The following is a 24,850-nucleotide window of genomic DNA, read 5'->3' as shown; positions in this document are numbered from 1 at the left end:
AGTCTTTCTTCCTTCTGAGGGCAATAAAATTCGTACCATTGAGTTGGGTAACAATAAACGTCTGTTATTCAGCGCCAAGATACCGTTCTGGGTGAACGTGAACCTTATAAATACATGCTATGTTATGTAACGTGAAAAGTAAGAGTCCATCACTTAGCCTGATGTGATAACAACATCATAGCATTCGGAAATTATTTTATTTATTTATTTCGATCAATAGCATGACCATACACGTATCATAAAAAAATCACGTTATTAAATCTCAGTACATAAGTTCATCAGTAATATATACAATAATATGATAGGATATGGCACCAGATCAAGGATTAAAAATATTATAAACAATGAAATGATATGTATAAAATCAGTTATATGTTGAGGAGGGTTATGGCATTTAGCTTACAGCAATAGGCTCGCAACTGGGCCCTCACCAATATTCCCAGCTTCAATAATGGGTGTTCAAATAACCGCTTTGGACCTCCGTCACCAGGCATATAGAAGACATCTGGATAGGGTAAAAACAAGCCATTTGGTTGTATAGGAGCTAAAAACATGCAAGGCATCTGAGACACGGGAAAATGACAGCACCACGCATACAGAAATAATCAATTTTTTCCTCAGTGAAGCATATGCAACGCATAAAAAAAATTATGTTCAATAGTTTCTATAGCAAAGTTACAGGAAGGGCACGTCGAAGTAGTTGTAGAGTTTGTCCACCTGCTTCTAATATCATTTAGAGGTAAGGCACCAAATCTGAACTGTATGTAAAGTGCACGTGCTTGTGGTGGTTCTGCAGCATCCATATACATTTCAAAACTAAAACAACTTTTAACATTTAAAAAGTGTGTGGTAAAGTGCCAAGTGATCTAGTTTCAGTGCAACCAGTAATAATAAAATTCCAATACATCATTTTTAAATGAGGATCGTTTTTTTTGTGATGGAGTGGGGATCATCCCACAGACTTCCCAACCCTATTTTGAAAAGCCACCCTTTAATTTTTCTAAACCAGGGCAACCTACCTGATTTCCTTTGGATAGATAGTAATTTTTCCACAGCACCTTTTACAGGTACTTGCTTATTACTGGTCCATAGTCTCATCCAGAACATGAGCACCTTCAAGACAGCACAATGGGAGGTGGATTTTAACACAAGCTCAAGGCGTAGCAGCAGGCAACAAGGGTGTGCTCTTAGGGCTATTTAGAAGAACTCTTAAAAATGTATTTTCCGCAACTTCTAGTTGTTTTATATCCTCAAGACCACATAGTTCTGCCCCGTAGAAAGCAGCACCCAGGCCTTTGGCCCTGTGTATTTCTATTACGGGGAAATAGGGCAAAAAGCTGAGCATTTAGCTCTTTTCACAATTGCACATTCCACTTGCTAAAGTGTCAAAACACTTTTCGTGATTTGGGGGGACCATGCCAGGTTATCGCTAATTTTGATGCCTAGATAATAAAAGGCCCTAACCTGTTCTAATAGTTGTCCTTCCAGCAGCACTTTCACCTTGGCCAATCGATAGGGATTGAAAACCATATACTTGGTTTTCGGGCAGTTAATCTTCAGGCACCGGGATTTACATGCGTTCGCAAATTTTGTTAAAACATTCTGGATGCCCATTGGGGTTATGGATATAAGTAATGTATTGTCGGCAAACAAGAGTGAAGGTATTTTCTTGCCTCCCAATTTTGGTGGGTCTCCTCCACAGTCATACAGCTCATTAATAAGCTCATTCATAAATAAGTTGAACAAAATTGGTGCCAACAAACACCCCTGGTGCACTCCTTTCCCAATTAGAATATTTTCAGATAACCTCCCATCTTGATGCCACCTGGCTCTGGCATAGTTATCATAATGTAACCTGGTTAGGAGGTGAAGAAGGGCAGGGGGAAGGCCCATGTCCCTCAAGGCAGACCAGAGCCTGTTGCGATCGATGGAGTCAAATGTGGTTTTGAGGTCAACAATCACTACATAGAAGTGGCCTTTCTTAAGTTTGACCTCTTTCCAAATAAGCATTAGGAACCGGAACACTTGGTCTAGGGTACTTTTTGTGTCTCTGTATCCCGCCTGCAGGTGCGAAATTATGTTATTTTCCTCTGCCCAATTTTGGAGACGTGTTAAATTAGTTTGCAAAAAATCTTCTGGGACACATCTATAAGGCTGATGGGCCTATAGTTGGCAGGGTCCCCTTTATCCCCTTTTTAAAAAATGGGATTATTTCGGCACCCTTTCACGTTTCCGGAATGTCACCTCCCAGTGGCATGGCATTAAAAACTAAGAGCAGCAGAGGGCCCCATATTTTGGGTTCCAATTTGTATAGGTCTCCAGGGAGTCTATCTAACCCTGGGACTTTGCCGGTTTGAAGAGAGCTAATTTCATTCTTAACTTCCAGTTACATTTAGCTCTCCTTTGGATGCTCTTATAGAACTTCCTTTTGTTGTTAATCTTGGGTCTCATCCCCTCCTTTACTGCGACCATAAGTTCTACTCTTGTCTTCCTGTAATCCTCGTTATATCAAGCAGCATTATTATATTTTCGCCGGTAGGGCCCTTCCTGTCTTCTAAAATACGGCGAGATGCTACTCGACAGATCTTGATAACTGGCTAAAATAGCATCATCATTTATGATGGCATTCAACGTTTTCTCAATGAACTGCGCCACCTCTTTATAAACTTCAGAGAGAAGCTTACCATCAGCGACTATATTCGCCCACTTGATTCTTCTATTTTTGTTACATGTTGCTACCTGAGTCTTAGTTATGTTTTGCTGGGGCTTGACAATCGGGAGCCCAGGAAAACTTAGAAGCAAGGCGTTGTGGTCGCTATCATATCGCTTACTTGTGGCCAAAGATCGAGATCGACCAAGATCTAATTCACTCAGCGCGGGTGTTTCCCCTCTTGAATGTGCGATCTGCACTATGGTCTGAAAGTGTCCTCCCATTACATGCCCACACCCCATGAGCAAGAGTAAATGTTAAAACTTGCTGTGCTACACAGTTGCATATTTTGAGTTTTGGAATCTGGAGCCTTTTGATGCCTCTGGCTTCTTCCTCCTCCAGGACTATTTCCTGCACATAGTCCACAGGCTCATACGTTGTGTTGAAATCTCCGGCTACAATGAGGGGGCAATCATTATTATCAGTTTTGAGGAAATCAGTTAACATTAACATAGTGTCTGAGGGTTTATGGGGACTTTTAAACCTATTATATATGTTAAAACCCTAACATGGGTAACCCAAATTGATACCCAGAATCTCCTGGGAATCTATGTCAAGGCACTTAATTTTACAAGCTAGTGTTGTTTTAACCCAATACATCTTTCCTCCCGCTGGTCTGCAAGATGGTGAATGTTTTGCTTCTATGCTGAATGTGGAGAAGCCCACCCTATAGATCGATTCGGTAGCCCAGGTTTCTTGAAAAACACACATGTGGCAGTTGTCTACTAGTGTACCCCACTCAGGGTCATTAAGTTTGGAACTTATCCCTGCAATGTTCCATGAGAGGATGTATAACTGCTAATCAATAGGGGTTCCTCTCTTCAGTGTCTGTCTTACTTCAGGGCTAGCACTTATTGTGGCTCTAGGGATTGCCTCGTTGTCAAGTGTGCTATCTGGGGTATAGATATTTAATTCATTAGAATGGGAAAATATCTGCACCTCCACTAGAGAGCCAGCCTGGGAAGTATCCTGAGGTGTTATGGGGGCGACTTTACTAGGTTCTAGTCAATATAATTTGTCCATGTTTATAGTGTCTCGTATCTGTTACTATTTACAATCTCATCCGCTTGTGTCGTAGTTGTCGGGGATTTTGTGGATAAGTCGGACCGCCAGATTTTAGGTGTCTATAGAAAAATCCCAGCTGCATTATGCCTATCCCCTGGGGTACGCCGATTATGGGAATCTTACTCCCACTCCTGATTATAGACTCTGCAAGATCTGGACTTTGATGGTTTATCACAACACATTCACCGTCAGAGGATTTGCATAGCGGATCAACCCATCCTACTCTTCTGACCATCAAGATGTCATTATAATTTGAGTGTCCATACTCCGTAGAATGAGATAGCCAGTGACAACCCGTATTTTTTAGCTGGCCTGTGGATTTTTGAAGGTTACCCTGGAGCGGAGGGACATTGGTGAGTATAACAACATAGGGACAACATTCGGAAGGTAAATCCAGGGTGACCACATGTGATCGATAGTCAGAATGGGCCAAAGCATTTGTCTTGCAGGGTAACTGCCTCATTGAGCTGTTCCTCCTTTGGTAACTTTTAGGACTCTGGATTTTAGACCTAAGCCTGCCACCAGCGACTTTGCTATCATCTGTATGGCTGGAGTGCTCCAAGACCCTATTTTTGGTGTTAACTTTTCCTAAGACAGTCGTTACGACCCCAGCCGATGCCGATGCTGGTGTATGTAAGTTGTTATGGATCCCCAACCTGTTGTGAGTACCTACAGGGCCATAAGATGCCCCCATGTTGGAACTGCCCGGGTATAATGCTGCATCTTTGCCTACCCCTTCCAAAGCACATGTAGAAGATTTTGTTAAAAGTTCCACATTATACTGAAGCTTGTCAAGTCTGGAAATGATTGGTTTGAGATTTTTAATCAAAAATTCTTCTAGCCATTTTAGGAGAGTATCTGTATCTTGCAATGGGCAGGGTGTTGTAGCTTGTTGGAGTTCTTGCACAGTAATTGGTACTGGATGGGTGCAGATGTTAGTCACTTGCCATAGGTTCTGCAGCTTTTTCATGGACCTGGTCTTAGCTCCAATTGGGGGTTCCAAATGTTTCAACTTCTTCTATCTTTTGGAGGGAAGACTAGGACTCAGGGAAAATGATTGAGGGGGAGGTAATTTCTCAGTAGATAATGATGACTCAATTTGGGATGTAGCTAGAGTTTGTAAGCTTTCCAGGACTCCAGGCTCATTAGACTCTTTGACCCTGCTGCATACTGTGAGACGTTGGCCTGCTGGCCACTATTCTAGTGGGCACCTTGCACCAGTCCAAACGACCCTTATTGATGGTAGGTTAAAGACAACCTTTATAGAAAGCTATCCTAGTGGTATCTGTGGAGAGCAGCCTTCAGGCTAAGTCTTGGAGGAATGTAAAGCAGCTTGTTTTACCAGTCTATAATCTTGTGAATAACCAAATGAAAGGAAAACCACACCAGGTATATGTATTAAATATATGTATTTAGTCTAAACTCTGGAAAGAGGGTGGCTACACCCATTTTCTTTGTCCAGTTTCGTGCCAGAGCAGGGGCTGGTAGCCCCTGCAACCAGTTTGAACTGGGCTATGCACAGGGACACCAAATATGCCCCCAGTGCAGACTTAAAAGCACTCTCAGAGTGCACCCAGCCAGTCCCAATACACTAATACCTGTCTGGGAGGTGGTTACACCTCTCTGTGACAGAAAACCTATTGTCCAGGCCTCCCCTGCCGGAGTTTCAGTCAGAAGCAGGAGGCCAGACTTGTGATTGTGGCTGCAGCATCCATTTTGTGATGCCAGAGCTCTTTAAAACTAATACCGGTTAGACCAATGTGTACATGTCTCTCCCTCTAGAAGGGTGGAATTGTACACCCGCCACCAGGATTGGCGGGGGGTAGGATTCCAAAGTCTTTGACACCAAACACGACATGCTTCCATGCAGTCATTCCAAAATTAGCATTTACCGCAAGGTTATAATGCACTTAAGAGTATATGGTCTGGCTGTATCACAGAACAGCCTCAGAGAATAGGCTCCGAATGCTGCAGAGGGGCCCAGCTCATGCATGGGCACCCTCTCACACAAAACCAAGCACTCTGCCTTCAGGATTGATAAGGCCTGCCATAGGAGTGACTGATAGGGTTATATGTGTCAGTGATTAAAGGTAGATATAGGTAACCTATATCTTAGTAAGGGGTGTATGCACCACCTTGCCCAGGCTGCAGTGGCAGTCCTGTGGTGTCATTTTGGAAGGTTTCCCAGGGGTGGCATTATACATGCTGCAGCCCCTGGTAGCCCCCTGGGGTACCTATTCCCTTAGTACCTAGTGTACCATATACTAGGGACTCACAAGGGTACCCCAGTAACCAAACTGGAGTGTACCTAAAGTACATGCAATCAATTTAGAGAGGAAGCAGCTAGGCTGGGGTCCTGGATAGCAGGGCCCCAGCCAGACTAAAGTTGAAAAACAGTGAAACACCAGCAAAAAGTGGGGGTAATCATAGTAAGCAGATCCTACTCTGCTATACAACACCCCCCCCCCCCCAAACACAGGGACATTAAACTAACCTTGACCAGTTGAGTCTTCATGTTCTAAGTGGAAATATCTGGAGAGTCCATCTGCATTGGCAGGTTACTCCCAGGTCTATGTTCCACTGTATAGTCCATCCTCTGTAGGAAAATGGACCACCCCAAAAGTTTGGGGTTTTCATCCTTCATCTGTTTTAGCCATAAGAGGGGCATATGGTGAGTCTGAACAGTGAAGTGAGTGCCAAACAAGTATTGCCTCAGCTTCTTCAGAGCCCAAACCACAGCAAAGGCCTCCCTCTCAGTAGCTGACAAACGTTTTTCTCTAAGGGTCAGCCTTCTGCTAATAAAAGCTACTGGCTGGTCCTGACCTTCATCATTCAATTGTGATAACACAGCCCTTACCCCCAACTCAGATGCATCTGTTTGGACAATGAATTCTTGGGAGTAGTTATGGCTTTGCAGAATTGGTGCAGTGCACATGGCCTGCTTCAGGTCATCAAATGCCTTTTGACACCTGACTGTCCACTGAACTTTCTTAGGCATTCTCTTGGAAGTTAGGTAATTCAGGGGTGTCACAATGGATCCATACCCCTTGGCAAATCTTCTGTAGTACCCAGTCAGGCCCAAGAAAGCTCTGACCTGAGTCTGGGTAGTTGGAGCAACCCAGTCCATGATGGTCTGGATTTTGCTCTGTAATGGTTGAACCTGGCCTCCACCTACAACGTGGCCCAGGTACACAACCTGACTCTGCCCTATCTGGCTCTAATTGGCATTAATAGTTAGACCTGCTTTCTGCAGGGCCTCCAAAACATTTCTCAGGTGGACCAGGTGATCCTCCCAGGTGGAGCTAAAGACAGCAATAGCATCAAGATATGCTCCACTATAATCTTCCAGGCCTGTTAGGACTTTGTTCACCAACCTTTGAAAAGTGGCAGGTGCATTCTTCAAACATTACCACAAATTGATAGTGCCCACTAGGGGTAGAAAACGCTGTCTTTGGCTTTGCATCATCAGCTAATCTGATCTGCCAGTAGCTAGCTGTAAGATCAAATGTGCTCAGAAACTTGGCTGATGCCAAAGTATCTATAAGCTCATCTGCTCTTGTGATTGGATGGGCATCAGTCCTAGTGACTGCATTGAGACCCCTGTAGTCTACACACAACCTCATCTCTCTCTACCACCCTGTGTGTGAAGTTTAGGTACAATACCACTGGACTAGCCCAAGGGATATCTGATGGTTCAATAACTCCCAAATCCAACATCTTCTAGACTTCAGTCCTGACACAGTACCTGGCATGATCAGGTTACCTGTAAATCTTATTTTTAACAAACAGACTGTACCCAGTGTCCACTTCACGAGTGCACAAGGTAGTCTGACTTGGAGTCAGAGAGAACATGTTGCTATACTGATTGAGTACCTATCTACAATCAGCTTGTTGCTGAGCAGTGAGGCTGCCTGCCGAGGCTACACCATCAACTGACCCATCATTAGGGCTCTGTGAGAGCAGGTCAGGGAGTGAATCACTCTCTTCCTCCTGTTCCTCATCAGTAGCCATGTGCAAGCCCATGCCTGCCCTGTAAACATAAGTGTTCAGTCTGTTGACATGAAGCACCCTATGGGGGCTCCTGGGAGTTCCAAGGTCTACCAAATAGGTAACCTCTCCCTTCTGGTCAACAATTGTATGGGGGGCACTCCACTTGTCTTGGAGGGCTGCTGGGGCCACCGGCTCCAACACCAACACGTTCTGTCCTGGCTGGTGAACAGTCAGCACAGCCTTTTGGTCATGCCAAGCTTTTTGTAATTCCTGGCTAGCCTCAGGTTTTTGGTTGCCTTTTTCATATACTCAGCCATCCTGGAGCGGAGACCAAGTACATAGTCCACTATGTCCTGTTTAGGGGGTTTGAGAGGTAACTCCCATCCCTCCTTCACCAGACACAGTGGGCCTCTTACAGGATGCCCAAACAGAAGTTCAAAAGGGCTGCAACCAACCCACTTCTGAGGAACCTCCCTGTATGTAAACAAAAGGCAGAGTAGTAGGATGTCCCAGCTCTGCCTAAGCATTTCTGGGAGACCCTTGATCATACCCTTTAAGGTTTTGTTGAACCTTTCAACTAAACCATTGCATTGTGGGTGATAGGGTGTGGTGAATTTGTAATTCATTCCACACCTTCCACATTGCAGTCAAGTAACTAAACATAAAGTTTACACCTCTGCATGAAACTACCTCCTTAGGAAAACTCACCCTTGAGAATACTCCCAAGAGGGCCCTTGCCACCACAGGTGCTGTAAGGTGAATGGCTTCTGGCTACCTAGTGGCATGGTCCACCACCACCAGGATTAAATCTGTGCCCAGATGCTGTCTGAGGATCCATGGGACCAACTATGTCAATCTCAACCCTCTCAAAAGGAACCCCCACCACAGGTAGTGGTATCAGGGGGGCCTTTGCTGTACCACTTGCCTTATCACTGGCTTGACAGGTCACACAGGAGCAACAAAACTTCTTGGTGTCTTCAGACATGTGGGGCCAATGGAAGTAAGGGACAAGCCTGCCCCATGTCTTGTTTTGGCCCAGATGACCTGCTAGGGGAATATCATGGGCTAGTGTCAATAGGAAGCCCCTGAACTTCAAAGGTATAACCAACCTCTTGGCTTCACCGGGCTTGGGGTCTCTACTGTCTGAGTACAGGAGTCCATCATCCTAATAAATCTTATGGGTTCCACTAGCATTCCCAGCAGCAGCCTGCTATTTGAGGGGTTCAAGAGAAGGGCAGCTCAGCTGCTCCTGACTCAGATCTGCCATGGAAGGGCCCCCTGTCCCCAAGAACTCAACCTGATCAGGCTCAATCTCATCTGGGACAGTTCCTTCTTCAGGGCTACAATCATCCCCCTTAAGAGACTAATCTGTATTCCGAGTCAGGCTGGAAGGTACTGCCTTAACCCTACTGCTCCTTTTCTTGGAAGGCACCTGGTCCATTCTTCCAGAATCCAGGGCCTGTTCAGTGTTAGACATTTTGGCTTGTGACCTAGTCACAGCAAACACATGTGCAGAGATTCCTAACATTTCTGCATGGGTCCTGAGATCCACTTCAGCCCAAGCAAGCATTCAATAGGGAGGCCTGCACTTACCACAACCTTCTTGAGGCCAGTTACCCCTCCCCAGGAGAAATTAACAACTGCCAGGGCATGGTTGGTCCTGACATTGCCAGCATTGGTCATTTGGTAAGTTTCACCAAGTATGAGCTGCTCAGGAGCCACAAGGTCTTGTGTCGCCATTGTGACACTTGCCCCTGTGTCCCTGTGTGCCAAAGCCTCTTTTCCATTGATCTGTCTGTATTTGCATAAGTTACTGGGACTCACAAAGGAGGACATATCCATGCCTCCATCACGGATCAGTACAGCCTGACTTGGAACTCTGACTAGGTCAGAGTCCATCTCAGAACCCAGGGTTAACCCTACTACACCCTTATTCTGAGTACCGCCACTGGAGCAGAACTAGGGGGAACTGTTGCCTTAGGGGCAATGGTGGCTGGAGTTGAGTCTTTGGACCTATTACAATCACTAGTTCGATGGGTATTCTGTTTACAGATTTCACACCATGGCTTCTTATGCTCTTTCTTCTTGGATGATTGGGATTCCCCACCAGTTGAAGATTTTTGGGGACCTTGATTAGACTTCTGGTCTTTACCCTTTTCCCCACGCTTATTAGGATCTTGCTTCTTCTGGTCACCACCTTGGCTCTGAACCTTCTGCTTCACCCTAGTTCTGACCCATTTGTCTGCCTTCTTTCCCAATTCTTGGGGAGGGGTCAGATCAGAGTCTACCAGGGGCTGATGCAACAGCTGATCTTGACAATTATTAAGGATTTGCTCCCTCAAAATTAAGTTGTACAATCCTTTATAATCACACACCTTACTGCTAAGTAACCAGCCCTCCAGAGCCTTAGTAGCACAATCAACAAAGTCAACCCAGTCCTGAGTCTGAGCCATTTGAGTATCTCTGAACGTTATCCTGTTTTGTTCAGTGGTTAGGCCAAACCCTTTAATCTGAGCACTCTTCAGGACTGTATAATCATCAGCATCCTTTTATCTAACAGTGAGGAGCTTGTTTCTACCTTTGTCTGCAAAGGGGAGAGCCATACGATAGCTGCCCACTGCTCCTGGGGGACCCTCTGAAATTTACAGGCCGTTTCCAGTGCAGTTATCCATTTGTGGATGTCATCTCCACTCTGGTAGGTAGGGACAATCTTGTTTAAATTCCTATGGTCATTAGATTTTTCTCTACCACTAGGGAAGTTGCTGCCACCATGGGACTCTAGTACCATCTTTTTTCTAGCTCGTTCAAGCTCTAGGGACTCCCTTTCTAAGGCTACCTGCTGTCTTTTAATCCTCAGCTAGGCTTCCTCAAACTTGAGCTGCCTTTCTCTCTTCTCCTGGGAGGATTCCTTCCTATGAGAAGAGACAGCGGTCCCTATAGATACACCAGAATGGTCAGACTCCACAGAAGGAGATCTGGGCCTTCTGGGTGTACCTCCAACTATTCCTAGGGGACAAAGATAGGGCCGCCTCGGCCTTCCTCCTCCTTTCCAGTAGTAGCTGCATTGTCCAGGTCAATGTCATTGTCACCTTCCTGGTCAGTTTCTGAGTCAGAGTCCTGGTAGTTTGCACCACTGGGCTCTGCCTCCTCTGCTGCCCAATCCTCACTGCCTGACCCTTCAGGCTCTGAAGCCTTTCTAAGATAATCTAACAGTAGTACCTCCTCGAGGCGTTGGGTGTTGGCACTTTTGCCTGTCTTCAAATTCCTCATAGTACACAATGCCCTTAATTCTAAGAATGAGAATGTGTCATACTTGGATGCCTGTAACATACCTGACATCTGGCAGGAACCCACTGGTTCCTGGCCTTGAAGACATTACTAGTGTGGTGTGGTGTATGCACCTACCTACTCTAGTGTGACCTACTAAACTCTCTTGAGTTGTAGAAAAAGTGTGCTAAGCCCTTGACACACAACTCTGTTCAGTAGAACTTATTGTACTTTAAGCTTGTATTATATGTACCTCTGGTACCTTTAGTGGTTTTCAATTAGTCAATCACTTGAGAATATCTGGTAAAACAATGGCAAGCTGGAATCCCACATGCTGCACACAAATGTGAGAAGTTGGCCTGGCATATGCTGTCCACTATTCTAGAGGGCATCTTGCACCAGTCCAAATGACCCTTGTTGATGGTAGGTAAATATAACCTTTATAGAAAGCTATCATAGTGGTAGCTGTGGAGAGCAGCCTTCAGGCTAAGTCCTGGAGGCATGTAAAGCAGCTTGTTTTACCAGTCTATAATCTTGTGAATGACCAAATGAAAGGAGAACCACACCAGGTATATATATTAAATATATGTATTTATTCTAAACACATCCCTCTAGTCCCTTTATGAGGCTAGAGGCAAAAGTACACACGGTAAACTTATTATCACACTGTAAATTAGTACAATATACATTGAGCCCGAAGGGCGTACCAAACCATACATTAAAAAGTGGTATAAGGACCACGACTTGACTAGACACAAGGCCCAGAGCCTGTAGAATCGCTGGGGCCACAAGGGACCACCCAAGGTGGTGACACAGGGGACCCACGGGGGACACATGCAGTGTGAGAACACAGCCGCAAATCACCATTAGCTTCTATGGGGTAAGTCGCTGTTGGAAATTTAAAGTTAAAGATAAAGGACACTTAGGAGAGGACTTTGAGCAAACCCCTTTAGACTTAAGGGGTTCTAGGGCCAACACCCACATGAGCTTTCCCTCTGGCGTTGGTGCCTCCAGGCGCAGTTCCCTCTGGCGTTGGTGCCTCCAGGCGCAGTAGGTTGTGGAGGTTGAAGTCCCCAGGCTGCAGGAATGATGGCACGAATTATGACAACAAGCGGGCTTGTGGAAAGTATGATGTCACGATATTTCAAGAATGCAATAAGAATGTACTAAAATATGTGCTGAAGCAGGTGCTTGCACAGGTGCTCATACCACCCATACCATATTGTTTGTTTGGTACATATTTTACCACTGTAAACCTGCTGACATATTGCACTATCTGATCAGATTGCATTCCTCATCAATATTTTGAACCAATCTGGACCTGAGTTGCACTTCTTAAATGTTTACTGTTAAATAGTTTCGCTACTTTTTTACAGAACATTTTATGCACATCATTTTCTTTTTGCATTTAAAGGACACCTCTTTTGGGGCTACAAAAGTGCTTGACTCTATAAAATGAATTGTGTCACTTGTGCTCCTCATAAGCTTTACATAATGTGTATTGATGTGCCCTTATAAAGCAGAAGCCTGTGTATAAGGTACAAAAGGATGTAGCAAGTGAAGTTTATTTGCTCACAGACCACATGATTACTCCCAGTGAAGAGTTCAAGGCCGGTGGAATTATGCAATTATGCAGGCAGAGAGGTATTAATAAAAGGTACCTTGCTTTGGAGAGCAAGATGAAAGACCCTATGCAAAGTGTTTGATTGCTTTCTTCGCGTACTAAACATTTGCACATAGTGTATTGTTGTGTTCAGATAACGAAATAGTGAAATAACACTGACACGAAATGTACAACATTATGCCATTTAGGGCCATATTCTCAAGGACTTATCGCTGACTTATTGGCACTTTAGCATAGAAAAAGTGGCGAAAGATGGGGGGCGTGGCGTGTAGCTAACCAAGATGGTCGCGACCTAGTGAGGCTCCGAGGGTGAGACCGATTCCCCTCACACATCCGTCCAGTTATCCGGCTGAAGCATTGCCCCGCGCTCTTAATATCTGTGGTGGAGGTGAACCGGCATACATCGATCCATCTCCGAGGCTTCAACGACCTCGGAGCAAGAAGCGGCATCGGAAGAAAGTTTGCGGCCTGCAGCCGCGTTGCACGCACCGGCCTCAATTTTGACGACCCACCGGAGAGGCGCGAACCGAGGCGCAGTCAACAAGCGGTGCACCGGACGACTGAGTGAGCCTGAGACTGCCGGCGATTGGTGAGTGGTGCAGCTGCCTCCTAGAGCGCCTTCCCCCGCCCGGCCCTGTTCCCATCTAGCCGCCAGGGCGGAATAATATCCAGTACACGCCGCAAACACGGCCCGTGGAGGCGCGGAGCCCCGGAATCACCCACCAGCGCCAAAACTCGACATTGCCTAAATTCACCCTTTCGTGTGTGCCATCGACTCCAAAATTGGCTCCACACTGGTTCAAGCAACAATCTGCCACCCTGCCAAATTTTATGGCATTGTACCCCCTAGAACTGGTACGATTTTCTCCTGAAACGACAGCCCCCGCGAACAATAAAACTGGCCAGACCTGTACTAGACGGGGCACAGAATTGGATTTTTAGGCCCAGCAGGTACTGAACTGCTGGCAATGTGGCTGGACTGACGCTGCTTGTGCCACAGGGCCTGACTTGGACGCCTCGTCGGCGCATCGGCTGCAAGTGCGGGGGGCAGGGCGGGGAGCTGCCCATCTCTTGGGGCCTAAACTAGGTGGCAACCGAACCTGCGTTGGCTGGTGGGCCAGGTCGTTTTGCCCTCCACTCGGGTTGGATTACTATAACGCCAACGGCGCGCAAGTCAAACTTTCCTAGTGTGACCTGGAGCGGTGGCCATCGCTCCCTTCACAATGAGCGGCAGAGGCAATCGTGAGTCCCAACAAAGCAAGCTTGACAAATTTGCCTACGCTAAGGACTTTCCACCACTGCCAGATCAAAAGGGAACTGGCGCTAAAGGCGCGGAGGGGGGTAGTAATCCTGCAAAAACATTGGAGGACATTATGGCGGCCCTCCATCAGGTGCAAACCACGGTGGGTACGATTTCAACGGACGTGACTCTCCTGCGGGCACACCTGCAAAAAAAGTCATCCAGGGTCACCGCGGTGGAACAGGTCATGACGTCACTCACCTCGGACACTGCGCTCCTGCTTAAACGTGTCACGCAATTGGAGGAAGACAATAGGCGAATGGCGGACAAGATGGACGAACAAGAAGGGCGCTCCAGACGCAACAATATTCGTATAATTGGCCTACCAGAATCGGAAAGGGGAACTGCCATGGACCTCTACGTGGAGGATCTCGTAAAAAACACACTGCAACCTAAAGGACTCTCAAATTTCTTCTCTGTGGAACGGGCACACAGGGTACCAGGTGGACGACCTCACCCTGGGGCCCAACCAAGACCTGTCCTGGTACCGTTATTTAGTTTCAGGGACCGGGATGCCATTCTACAGACGGCAAGGGTGGCACCACCCATACGGATCCAAAATTCGGAAATCTCAATTTTCCATGACTAAACGACAGCAGTGGCAGCGCGACACAGGAGTTTCCTTGAGGTGAAAAAGACACTGAGATCCCGCGAACTGCCCTAATCCATGCTCTTCCCGGCACGCCTCAGAGTGGTGGCCGATAAAAAAACCTGGTTCTTTGATACGCCGGAGGAAGCACACGACTGGCTCGAGGGGTGGCGTCAGGCGGAGGGGTCCGGAAGACAGAACGGACGGCGCAGACGACAAGGGAAGACCGCTGAAGCTGAAGAACCAGAGCAGGAGGAGAGTGATGAGGCCGATGTGATCAAAGACTCTGGGGAGTGACTCCTTCAGGCACAAGGGATGTACCCACCTCTTTCCTCTGTATAATGTGTCTTACATTGCTGGTCATTGCTGGTTGGGACTCACCTCCCCTAATTATTGACAATAATATTAGTGATGAGCCGGGACTTTGGAACTGTTGGGGTCTATCTGGTCCACCTTTGACTTTCACCCCATGCTCTCATAAGCAACGATGTTTTTTGATAGGGATAATAAGCACTCTGCTAAGTTGGAGTGGCGGGCAGTTTGGAGTCCGCAAGGCAGGGAGGCAGGGAGGGGTGTTTGAGGGGGGGTAAGTTCTTTGTTTTTTTTGTTGTATGTTCATGCAATGCATAGATGTGAAGTAGACTGCACAGTGTCATGGTTCACAGAAACTTGTTGTCACCTTGATACCACACAGGTCCACAATGGACCAGAAAGTTTTCAGTCTGATGATGGGGGATGACTCGCACGCTGTTTTAAAGGGAGAATCTGATGTCGTAACCCCGTCCCTATCTATACTCACTTGGAATGTTCGCGGCCTGGGTGACAAAATTAAACGAGGCCTGGTTCTAAAATGCATTAAGAGGGAAGGTGCGGCAGTGGTGCTCTTACAGGAAACACACCTCACTGGCACGGCTACTAAGGCGACGGACAGGTGGGGTTTTAAGATGGTGGCCCACTCCAAATTCTCCTCCAGATCTAGAGGAGTTGGTATATTGGTAAAAAAGCAGTTCCCTTTACTCATACAGTCCGTTAAATCTGACAATGCAGGTAGATTTGCTGCTATACACGCACAGTGAGAAGGGAAGCCTGTTAATATTGTCTCGGTCTAAATACCACCAGCCTTACAGGCGACGGCCCTCGCAGATCTTAGCGCATTTCTACTGGGGCTTCCGGAGGGTGGACTACTTATTGGGGGAGATTTCAATTTGGTGGCTGATAACCTAGTGGAAAGATTCCCTCCCAGATCAGATGCGTCAGGAGCATCACGGTTGGGGGGCTTCTTGGCGGCTATGGGACTTGTGGACCTTTGGAGTAAGTATCATCCTCTGGAACGCCAGTTCACCTTTCACTCTAGCGTGCATAATAGTCTCACTAGGCTTGATTATTTTCTGGGCTCGGTGGGGGGCCCCGGTACTGTTGTTCATGTAGAAATCAGACCACGGGGCATCTCTGATCACTCCCCTCTGATGATTAGTTACGCACATCACCAGCTCAAACGGCGTCGGACCTATCCGATCCGTCCTGGTTACCTCCACAATCACAAGTGCAGAAGGGAATTGAAGACGGGGACGAAACATTACTTTCAAGACAACACTGATTCTGTGACCTTTTCAATTACACTATGGGAGGCCTATAGGACAGTGATTAGAGGACAAGCAATAGCCTCCATCACAGCACATAAACGTGCAGGGCGAGCGGAACTGCTAGCTTTAGAAACGGCAGTAACTGAGGCGGAGACGCAGCATACTGCTGACCCGACCCCTGCAACGGCACATAGTTTACAAGAGGCGCAGTGCCAACACAGAGAACACCTGACTGAGGGGGTCAAGCAACAATTGACCCATACACTGCACAAAATTTATGAGGTTGGAGACAAGGCAGGCAAATTACTCACTTGGCTGGACAGACGGGACAGGCGGGACAGATGGATAGCACAGCTTGCGGTGGGGGGAGGGCGCCCTACTACAGATCCACATACAATAGTCCACATGCTACACTACATGACAGTATATTCCTCCACATCTAATGTCTCGGAGGAAGAGGCATACACCTACATCAAAGACCTTAAAATGCCCACATTATCCACGGCAGAAGCACAAGCCTTAGATGAGGACCTCACGACCGATGAGGTGTAGTTAGCTATTAAAGCGCTACAGGCGGGTAAGGCGCTAGGGTCTAATGGTATACCAGTTGAATTATATAAACAGCTGACAGGCACGATTGCGCCACATCTGCTAAATATGTTTAAGGAAAGCCTAGAGGTTGGGAAACTTCCATTGGATCAACGCACGGCTACTATTGTTGCTATATTAAAACCTGGGAAACCAGCTGACCAATGTACATCCGATCGCCCGATCTCCCTCATAAACGCCGAGGCTAGGATACTTGCTAAATCATTGCTGCTTCATCTCTCGTCCCATCTGCCCAAACTCATACATAAAGACCAGTCTGGCTTTATCCCTGGCAGGAACACGGCGCTCAGTTTAAGGAGAGCACATGGTGTATTGGCACGCGCGGAATATCTCCAGGAACCGGCCGTAATACTCTCCCTGGACGCACATATGGCATTTGACACGGTCCATTGGCCATTTTTATTTTCTGTGCTGCGCCATCTTGGGTTTGGCCCGAGATTATGTGCCTGGATCTGCTTATTGTATGAGAAGCCCATGGCACATGTCACTGTGAACGGCCATATATCATCGGATTTCCCCTTGGCCAGAGGCACGCGTCAGGGTTGCCCACTGTCCCCGTTGCTGTTTGCCCTAGTTTTGGAACCTTTGGCGGAATGGATAAGATGGGAGCCTACTATCAGGGCCTCCATTGGACTGATGACTGGGAAGATAGGATATGCCTGTATGCAGACGATATCCTATTATATTTTGCCTCTCCCAAGCGCTCTATTAACACTTTTCTGGATGTCTGCACTGCCTACGGCCGAGCATCTGGTTATTCGATTAACTGGTCTAAATCCACCATGTACATACTGCATGGGCCCCTGCCACGCTTACCCGACTGCTGCCCATTGCGGACTGCAGACAGTACATTCAAATATTTAGGGATATACATCACGGCTAACCCGGCCGACTTCTATACACACAATTTGCAACCCCCCTTGATCGTCTTAAACGTGACATACGTCACTGGGAATCGCTACCGCTGACTCTGCTGGGCAAGGCAGCGCTTTTCAAAATGATGGTTCTGCCCCGCTTTCTCTACATTTTAGAAAACACGCTGTACCCCGTGCATGCCACCAATTTTAAAACAATCACAGCGCAAGTCTTGGTGCTATTATGGGGTCATAAGCCCGCGCGTATAGCACAGGCTAAGCTAATACGAAGCTGGTACGATGGGGGCATAGCGCTCCCAGACATCTGTCTCTATTATTGGGCATCACAGTTAAAGGTTGTTAACCAGTGGCTGCATCTCCCGCAGTCTGAACCAGTGCTGAAGGCAGACAGGGCACAGTTGGGATTGTCTGGCATGCTGGCTCCCCTCTATGATAAATCCTTATTTGTCACAAAGTTTGGCCCACTGAAACACACACTCACCATATGGCATGCGGCACTGACCAAGTTGGGATGGCGAGGAGTAATGACACAGTTGACCCCGTTATGGGACACAAAGAAGCTGGGGAAGCTCAGGCATACTAAGGGCTTTGACTGCTGGGATGCTATAGGCATTTCAACAATTGGGGATCTATGGCAGAAGGGACACGTAATACCCTTTGAGACACTGAGACAACAATACGATTTAGCCCCATCCGAACATTTCCGGTATATGCAGATACGCCACGCCTTAACGACGACACTTACATCTGAAACGGACATCCCAGAGGCGTCCCCTCTCGAGGACAGACTACTCACAGGCTATATGCCATCAAAGGTGACATCACTGACGTATCGTAAGCTAATCAATAATTTACCTGACCCGACAGGGCCCTTACGGGAGAAATGGTCGCATGATTGTGGGGACATTGATGATTCAGACTGGCAAGAGGCGATTGTGTCTCCGAAAGAAGTGGGCATCTTCTCGCGTCTCCGCTTGGTGCAATTACGCATATTACATAGATCATATTAAACTAGACACACACTGCATAAGATGAGACGAATAGCACACCCATACTGCCTGCGGGGTTGTGGTGAAGAAGGGACCTTCTATCACACAGTATGGGACTGCCCGAGAATTGCAAACTATTGGGTACAAGTGATGCGAACCATGTCTCAATCGGAAGGGGTTTCCATACTACCAGACCCTAGACGTTGCCTTTTGAATATATGGGAACCTAATGACCTCACACGTTCGGGACAGGGTTGGATGACACTGGGTATGCAGATGGCAAAGAGGAACATAGCGCAGAAATGGGGTGGGACGGAGTCGCCTACACTAACGGCTTGGAAACATGATATGGATGCAGCGATGATTTCAGAACGAGCAGTGTTTTGCAATAGGGGCTGTCCCAAAAAATGGAGTAAGATTTGGGGGGCATGGAATAAATATAGAGGGGACATTTGTGACCCACCCTCAGATGATGATAGTTCCAGCTCTGATTCCGATTGATGCATTGGAAATAACGAACTTGCTGGCAGCCTATGCCGCGGCTGCTGGATTCAGATATACATGTACTTGTGATATTGCCATAATGGTTTCTGCTGAAAGACTACTGTGCTTAATTTGCTATATATCTTTACTGAACATTGTATCGCACTGTTTTGAAAATGCAAATAAAAATATATATATTTTTTTAAAGTGGCGATAGATTTATCGCCCAATTCCCAAGCTGGTGGAAACTGATGATATCATCAGTTTTCCAGCGATAGCTGCCGCAAAAAATCGCCACGGATGAGAGAGACAACTAACACTAATGATATGCAGAGTAGGCGTTCCCGTGCATAAACACACGAAAACACAACTTTGCGATATTCTCAACGACCAGCCAGATCTGCGATGTGATCTAAAAACAGGCGGTAAGGCGTGTTAGCAGCAGGGATTTAACACCTGCCTTTCACTGGTGTTAAGCAGGATGACAACTTGCAGTATAAAAGGGAGCCCAGCCTAGAGCCACATCTGAAGACCAACACATGTCATGGAGCACCTGATCATGCAGCTCAGACACCCAAGAGGGCCACAACACCCACAGACACCCCTCCCCCCCCCCTCCCCCACCCCAGGTGGTTGCGCCTGCTCTTAGCAGGGATGGGGTGTGTTATATCGTTAAGGGCTGCTTGCTTTACTCCGAAGTTCAAATGAGGATGTTTTGACATCGACAAAAGTGTGTTTAACAATGTATGACTTTCGGCGAGTGCATGCTTTGTAAGTTGAAAGAATATGTGTAACTTTCCAACAAACTGAAGCTGAAATGCCACAGTTTCAACCTATTCGCATACGTGAAGGCATTCTTACAGAATATGATGGAACGATAGCAGGAGAAAATGGTGCCCCGGGGCCACGTGCGATGCTTTACTAATTGACATTCTTTTCCAAAGCGGCTTTCGCTTGATTGTGTTGCACAGAAATGAGGGCGGCCGAGTGAACACCCTGTCCTCGGACAGAAGCATGCCCCCTACGGGCACCACCTCGCGCAGAAGGGCGCTCCCTGTGCCTGGTGCAGGAATCCACCTCCAGCTGCTGCAGCCAGGCTCTGCCCGGCTTCCTTTACCTGACCGACCCCGCCCCCAGCCGCGCGCCCTGCAACGCGATCCGCGAGCACAGGTCGCGGAGGAGGCGGGCGCGAGCGCTGCCCCAGGAGCGGCGGGGACCGGGCGTTGGAGCCAGCAAGAGACCGGCGTCGGGGCACCCGAAGCGCTCAGCAGCACTGCCAGGAGGGAGCCCCAGCACCCCGGGACAGCCGAGCTCCGCCGGGAGTAAAACAACATGGCTTCTTCGCCAGGAGGCGGCGGCGCCCTCCAGGTGAGCCCGGCCCCTCCTCCTGCCCGTGCGGCCCGCATGGCACCGGTGCCCTCTGCCCCCAGAGTGACAGGAGCCCCAGGCTAGACACGCAGCTCTGCCAACAAGGCGTAGTTTTCAAACTCCGCTGTAATGTCTCACAGACAGTCTGAAACTTACAACCCGTCATTACTTATAATTGTCTTGTTCCTGTTAAGAATGTCCTGCAACTGTCCATTCAGTTGCCTCCACATTTCTACTTGTGCTCCTGCTGTTCGGTTGTTTACCTATTTTAGCGAGGCGACCTCATTCACTTTTATGTTTCATCCCACGTTGTTTCACTTTTTATCTGGGCGTTTATCAGTTTCACTTTTACCTATTGTCACAAACATGTATTCGAATAACTCGGATTTAGTCATATTTCCTGTTAACTAAACCCTTCTGAGAGCCACTGAATTAACCCATTTTGACCACCGGTTCCCAGAACCGCTGTCCAGCCCATCCTGCGGGGCAGAGCATGGCACAGGCTGGCACAGAACGTTCATTGCAGCCTCCGTCCCCCATCAGTACTGCTGCTGCCAGGGCGTGGAAGGGGATCCCCAGAAACGCTACACAGCACACGTTGTTGTGCTACGTCGCCGACCTTCGCAATTCTTCGTGCTGCACCCACTTTATTTCTGCCATAGTGAGCAGGAGGTGTCCGGTTCAGAGAAACTACATCCTTTACTCTGGGGATAATCCTGAAACTATCCAGCAAACAAAAGCATCCTGCTTTTCTTTTTTATAGAGAAGTGTTCTCTGCAGAGCGACCTGCACGTCAAGGACTAAGTCTGGCGCTACTAAACCGGGCATAGCTCCTGCAGGTAAAGGCATTGTACTAACACTGATTTACATGGCTTTTAAGTTGATGGGACTGTAAAGGGAGTTCTCTTCTGGTCAGCTGCACTCTCATTATTAATCGAAAGGCACTTGTCAAGTGCACGCACCCTCTGGCTATTGAAATAACGCTCTGTTGATATTCTTGCATAGTTTTAAAATCATTTCAACTTAGATTTGACCCCAAAGGTGTGATGCCTGCTTTTCCTGACATGAACTGCTGCCTGTACATGCAGCCAATATGTCAGGCACAAATTTCTGTTCGTGCGGATTTTCCAGCCTAGGCTCCATTAGTTACACGGCACTAAATCAAGTGTTTATGACCAGTTCCCCTGTAGCATTTGTGCTTGGGTTTAGTGGCTGGCAAACAGGATGGTTATAGATGTTTTTTCACAGCACACCAACCCTGTTCTTTACAGCCACCCCTTTTCTTGGAGTAGTCGGGAACAAAATAGCGTGCTGTGTCAGCGTAATACAAATACTGAGGTAAACCTGGAGTAATGTGCAATAAATAGCAAGGTTTCTTGCACATGGTTCCCCATTATCACATCCTTACACAAGAGTGCACATCTGCGGCCAGAGTTTATAAAAGTCATAGGCACAGCTGAAGTGCTAAGTTACTGGTATTTGTATGGGACATGATTATGTCCTGCGTGGCCTCACACTAACGACCTGTCTGGGTGTGTCCATTGCATCACTTCTTTGTGATGTCTGGAATGCACATAGTGGCATCTTCCGGACTGCCTAAAGGTTTTGCTGCACAGTTCAGGTGGCCTTGCTGAGCAGCGTGTGTGTGTGTGTGTGTGTGTGAATGGAGGCTAGTCAGGTCAGTGCTTGCAGGGTGCAGTGTTGTGATAGTTTATGTGGACGGCATAATGTCAGTATATAGCGTTTGGTACTGTGTTGGGTATGGAGCCGACTGCATGCTCGATGACTAGACACATTTTTGGTGCATAATTTCAGCAGCTGGAGAAAAGTTGTAACATATTATAGTTACAGGCATGTGGGAGTTAGTCTATTGAATTAGAGGACAGGTTTTTGCTCTTCTTTGAGTTAAGGTTGGGATGAACTGCAAGTTTGACATTTTGTGGGTGGGAATTAGAGGTTGCTGTTCTAACAGCATTACTCTTTCTGAAGCCTCATTACCAATAATACTTCTCTATCGGGGTTATGAAATTGCAACTAGTTTGTTCACATTTTATTGGTGCGCCAGTGCTCATAGTTTCTTGGTTGTTACGTACAAAGGGTGGTATGACAATTGTGCTCTGTGAGTTTCTTTTTTTTCCTCCTGAAGTATGTGTATGAAGAAAGCAAAATGTAAATTGATGTTTTGACTAGCTCAACTTTTACAATTTTGTGAATCTTGGCTCTCCCAGTTTGCAAATAAATCAAGTAATTAGAAATGGCTACATTTTAATGTTGTGGTCTAAATATTGAGATGTTAGTGGCCATGCCATCACATCTCTCTGCAAGGAAACCAAGGAAACCATGAGTGTAACGAATGTGTTTATTCTGGAAAATTGTATTGGTATTACACATTGAATACCTAGAATAATAGTGTTGTGATAATGTGTGATGAAACTTAGAATTTGGCAAGGTGTAAGGGGTTGGCTCTTATTACCATGACCATTTACGGTTAATGTATTGCCTCGGCCTGGTTAGACAGCAATCCACCATGTTTCAGCAATGGCTAGCTAGGGTGTTGGCAACCTGTAATCTTGAGGAGGCAATCTTCCTACGGAAGGGGACACGGAGTAAGAGGAAGGGCCTTAGGAGATTGGATCCGCTACTGGACTGGATTGAAGCAAGGGGAGGTTGAGGCTAGGCACGTAGCACTTTATTCGGATGTGTATTAAGAATCTATGGCCTTTGCTTGTCCTTATTGGACCGGTTTACATTTTTTTTCGTTTCCTGTCTTAACTCTTCTTTGTCGTGTTTTTCATTTCTCTCTCTCCTTGCAGTGTATTCATTTGTATTGACTAGTTGAGTTTGCCTTGTAACAAATGCAGTACCAACGATGAAATGATGTTATTTAAATGTGTAGCTGGGGTGGGTGGGGTATGGGGGTTTTTATTGGGATAAAATTATGTTTTTTTCCGTATATTATGTGGTCACATCTGACAATAAAAAATAAAAACAAAACAATAGGAAATATAAACAACACCTCTGCTCGGCCGAAGGAAGTAGCCTAGGAACCTCAGGAACAGAAAATATTAAATGTTATAAATGTGACAGTAATAGTAAGACCACAGAACTGACTGAATTTTATGCAAATATTTGAAAGACTGAAGGTCGACATTGCAGCAGCAGGGACACAGTAGGAAAAATAACATATGATTAAAAGCTCTGTTTCTGGTGTTATAGTTCCGAAAGATAGATAAAAAATAAAAGAGAGAGATGTTAGTGGCCATGCCATCACGGCTCTCTGTAAGGAAACCACGAGTGTAACTAATGAGTTTATTGTGGCAAAGTGTATTGTTATTACACAGTGAATGCCCATAATAATAGAGTGTTGTGATAATGTGTGATAAAACGGCAAGTATGTTTAAATGGCAGTATTTATTGCACGATCCTGGCGCCACAGTTTAAATGGCAGTATTTAGTTTATTACGCAATCCTGCTGACGAAGTTTAAATGGTAGAATTTAGCTTATTACGCAATGTTGCTGTCGCTGTTTAAATTTTGTAAAATACTACAGAAGTATGACCCGTCAACCACGTTGGGATTGGGGTAGGTAATCAGAATAAACAAACAATAGCCCAACTGGTATTATTAAAAAAACGATTAAACAAGTATGCATAAAGCATTACGAGAACAGAAACACGGAGACTCAATACGTTTTTCAAAAGTGCTCATGGCATCATATAATTAAAAGAATTAGTTAGGCGGTTTACAGATGTAGCAGCACTGTAAGCGAAATGAATAACAAAACAACCCGAATTGGACTTGGTGCTCAGCATGTGCAGGTGACACAAAAGGTGGCGACGCAAGTGACAATTTTGGTCAGCATATGTGGCGTATAGTGAATGGTGCTTGAATATATACAGTGAATAAAGAAAAACAATGTGTCTCAAAATGAATAAGCATGAATTTCTCAGTTGTGTTGGTTTAATTTGGATGAGCCACACTGAAGGCTGCGCCATTTATTGCGCTGAACGGTCGACGCCGTTTCGATCCTCTTGGATTGGGATCATCTTCAGGACTGGGTTTGGATTGTTAAACAGTGCTGGAGAAATCCGAGGCGGCGTCCATAACACTGTGCGGTTCGGGATCCCCGAGGAAGCGATTAGTGCATTCTGGCCGGGAGGCAGGTTCGCCTAAGCGGTCACTGGTAATCCAATGGTGCCAGCGAGAGGTCCGATCTGTTCAATGATCGGTGGTGCGGGAGTGAATCTGCACTGTAATAGAGCAACGATTCACACGGTAATCCAATTAGGCCGGCGCTACTTGTAAAAAGTTGGAGCGCTGCTGGCGTAAAAATTATGACACAAGGAGTAAACAATTCTATAAAGTGGAGTTAAGCAAATATTCTAAAATGATTACAGT

General features: G+C 46.5%; 1 protein-coding gene across 2 annotated transcripts in view; it reads left to right on the top strand.

Moving 5' to 3' along the window:
• The first annotated feature begins 20,265 nt into the window (after positions 1–20,265).
• The window catches only part of ANK3 (ankyrin 3), a 2,005,091-nt gene continuing 2,000,506 nt past the window's right edge, over positions 20,266–24,850 (top strand). For both annotated transcript variants that reach the window (XM_086921764.1, XM_086921763.1), the window contains exon 1: positions 20,266–20,452. In XM_086921764.1, the coding sequence (XP_086777890.1) occupies positions 20,417–20,452 (36 nt within the window). In that variant the 5' untranslated portion in view covers positions 20,266–20,416. The remainder of the gene's footprint in view (positions 20,453–24,850) is intronic.

This window comes from Lissotriton vulgaris, chromosome 5 (assembly GCF_964263255.1).
Source record: "Lissotriton vulgaris chromosome 5, aLisVul1.2, whole genome shotgun sequence".
NCBI lineage: Eukaryota > Metazoa > Chordata > Amphibia > Caudata > Salamandridae > Lissotriton > Lissotriton vulgaris.
This window is presented reverse-complemented; position numbering and strand designations above follow the sequence as displayed.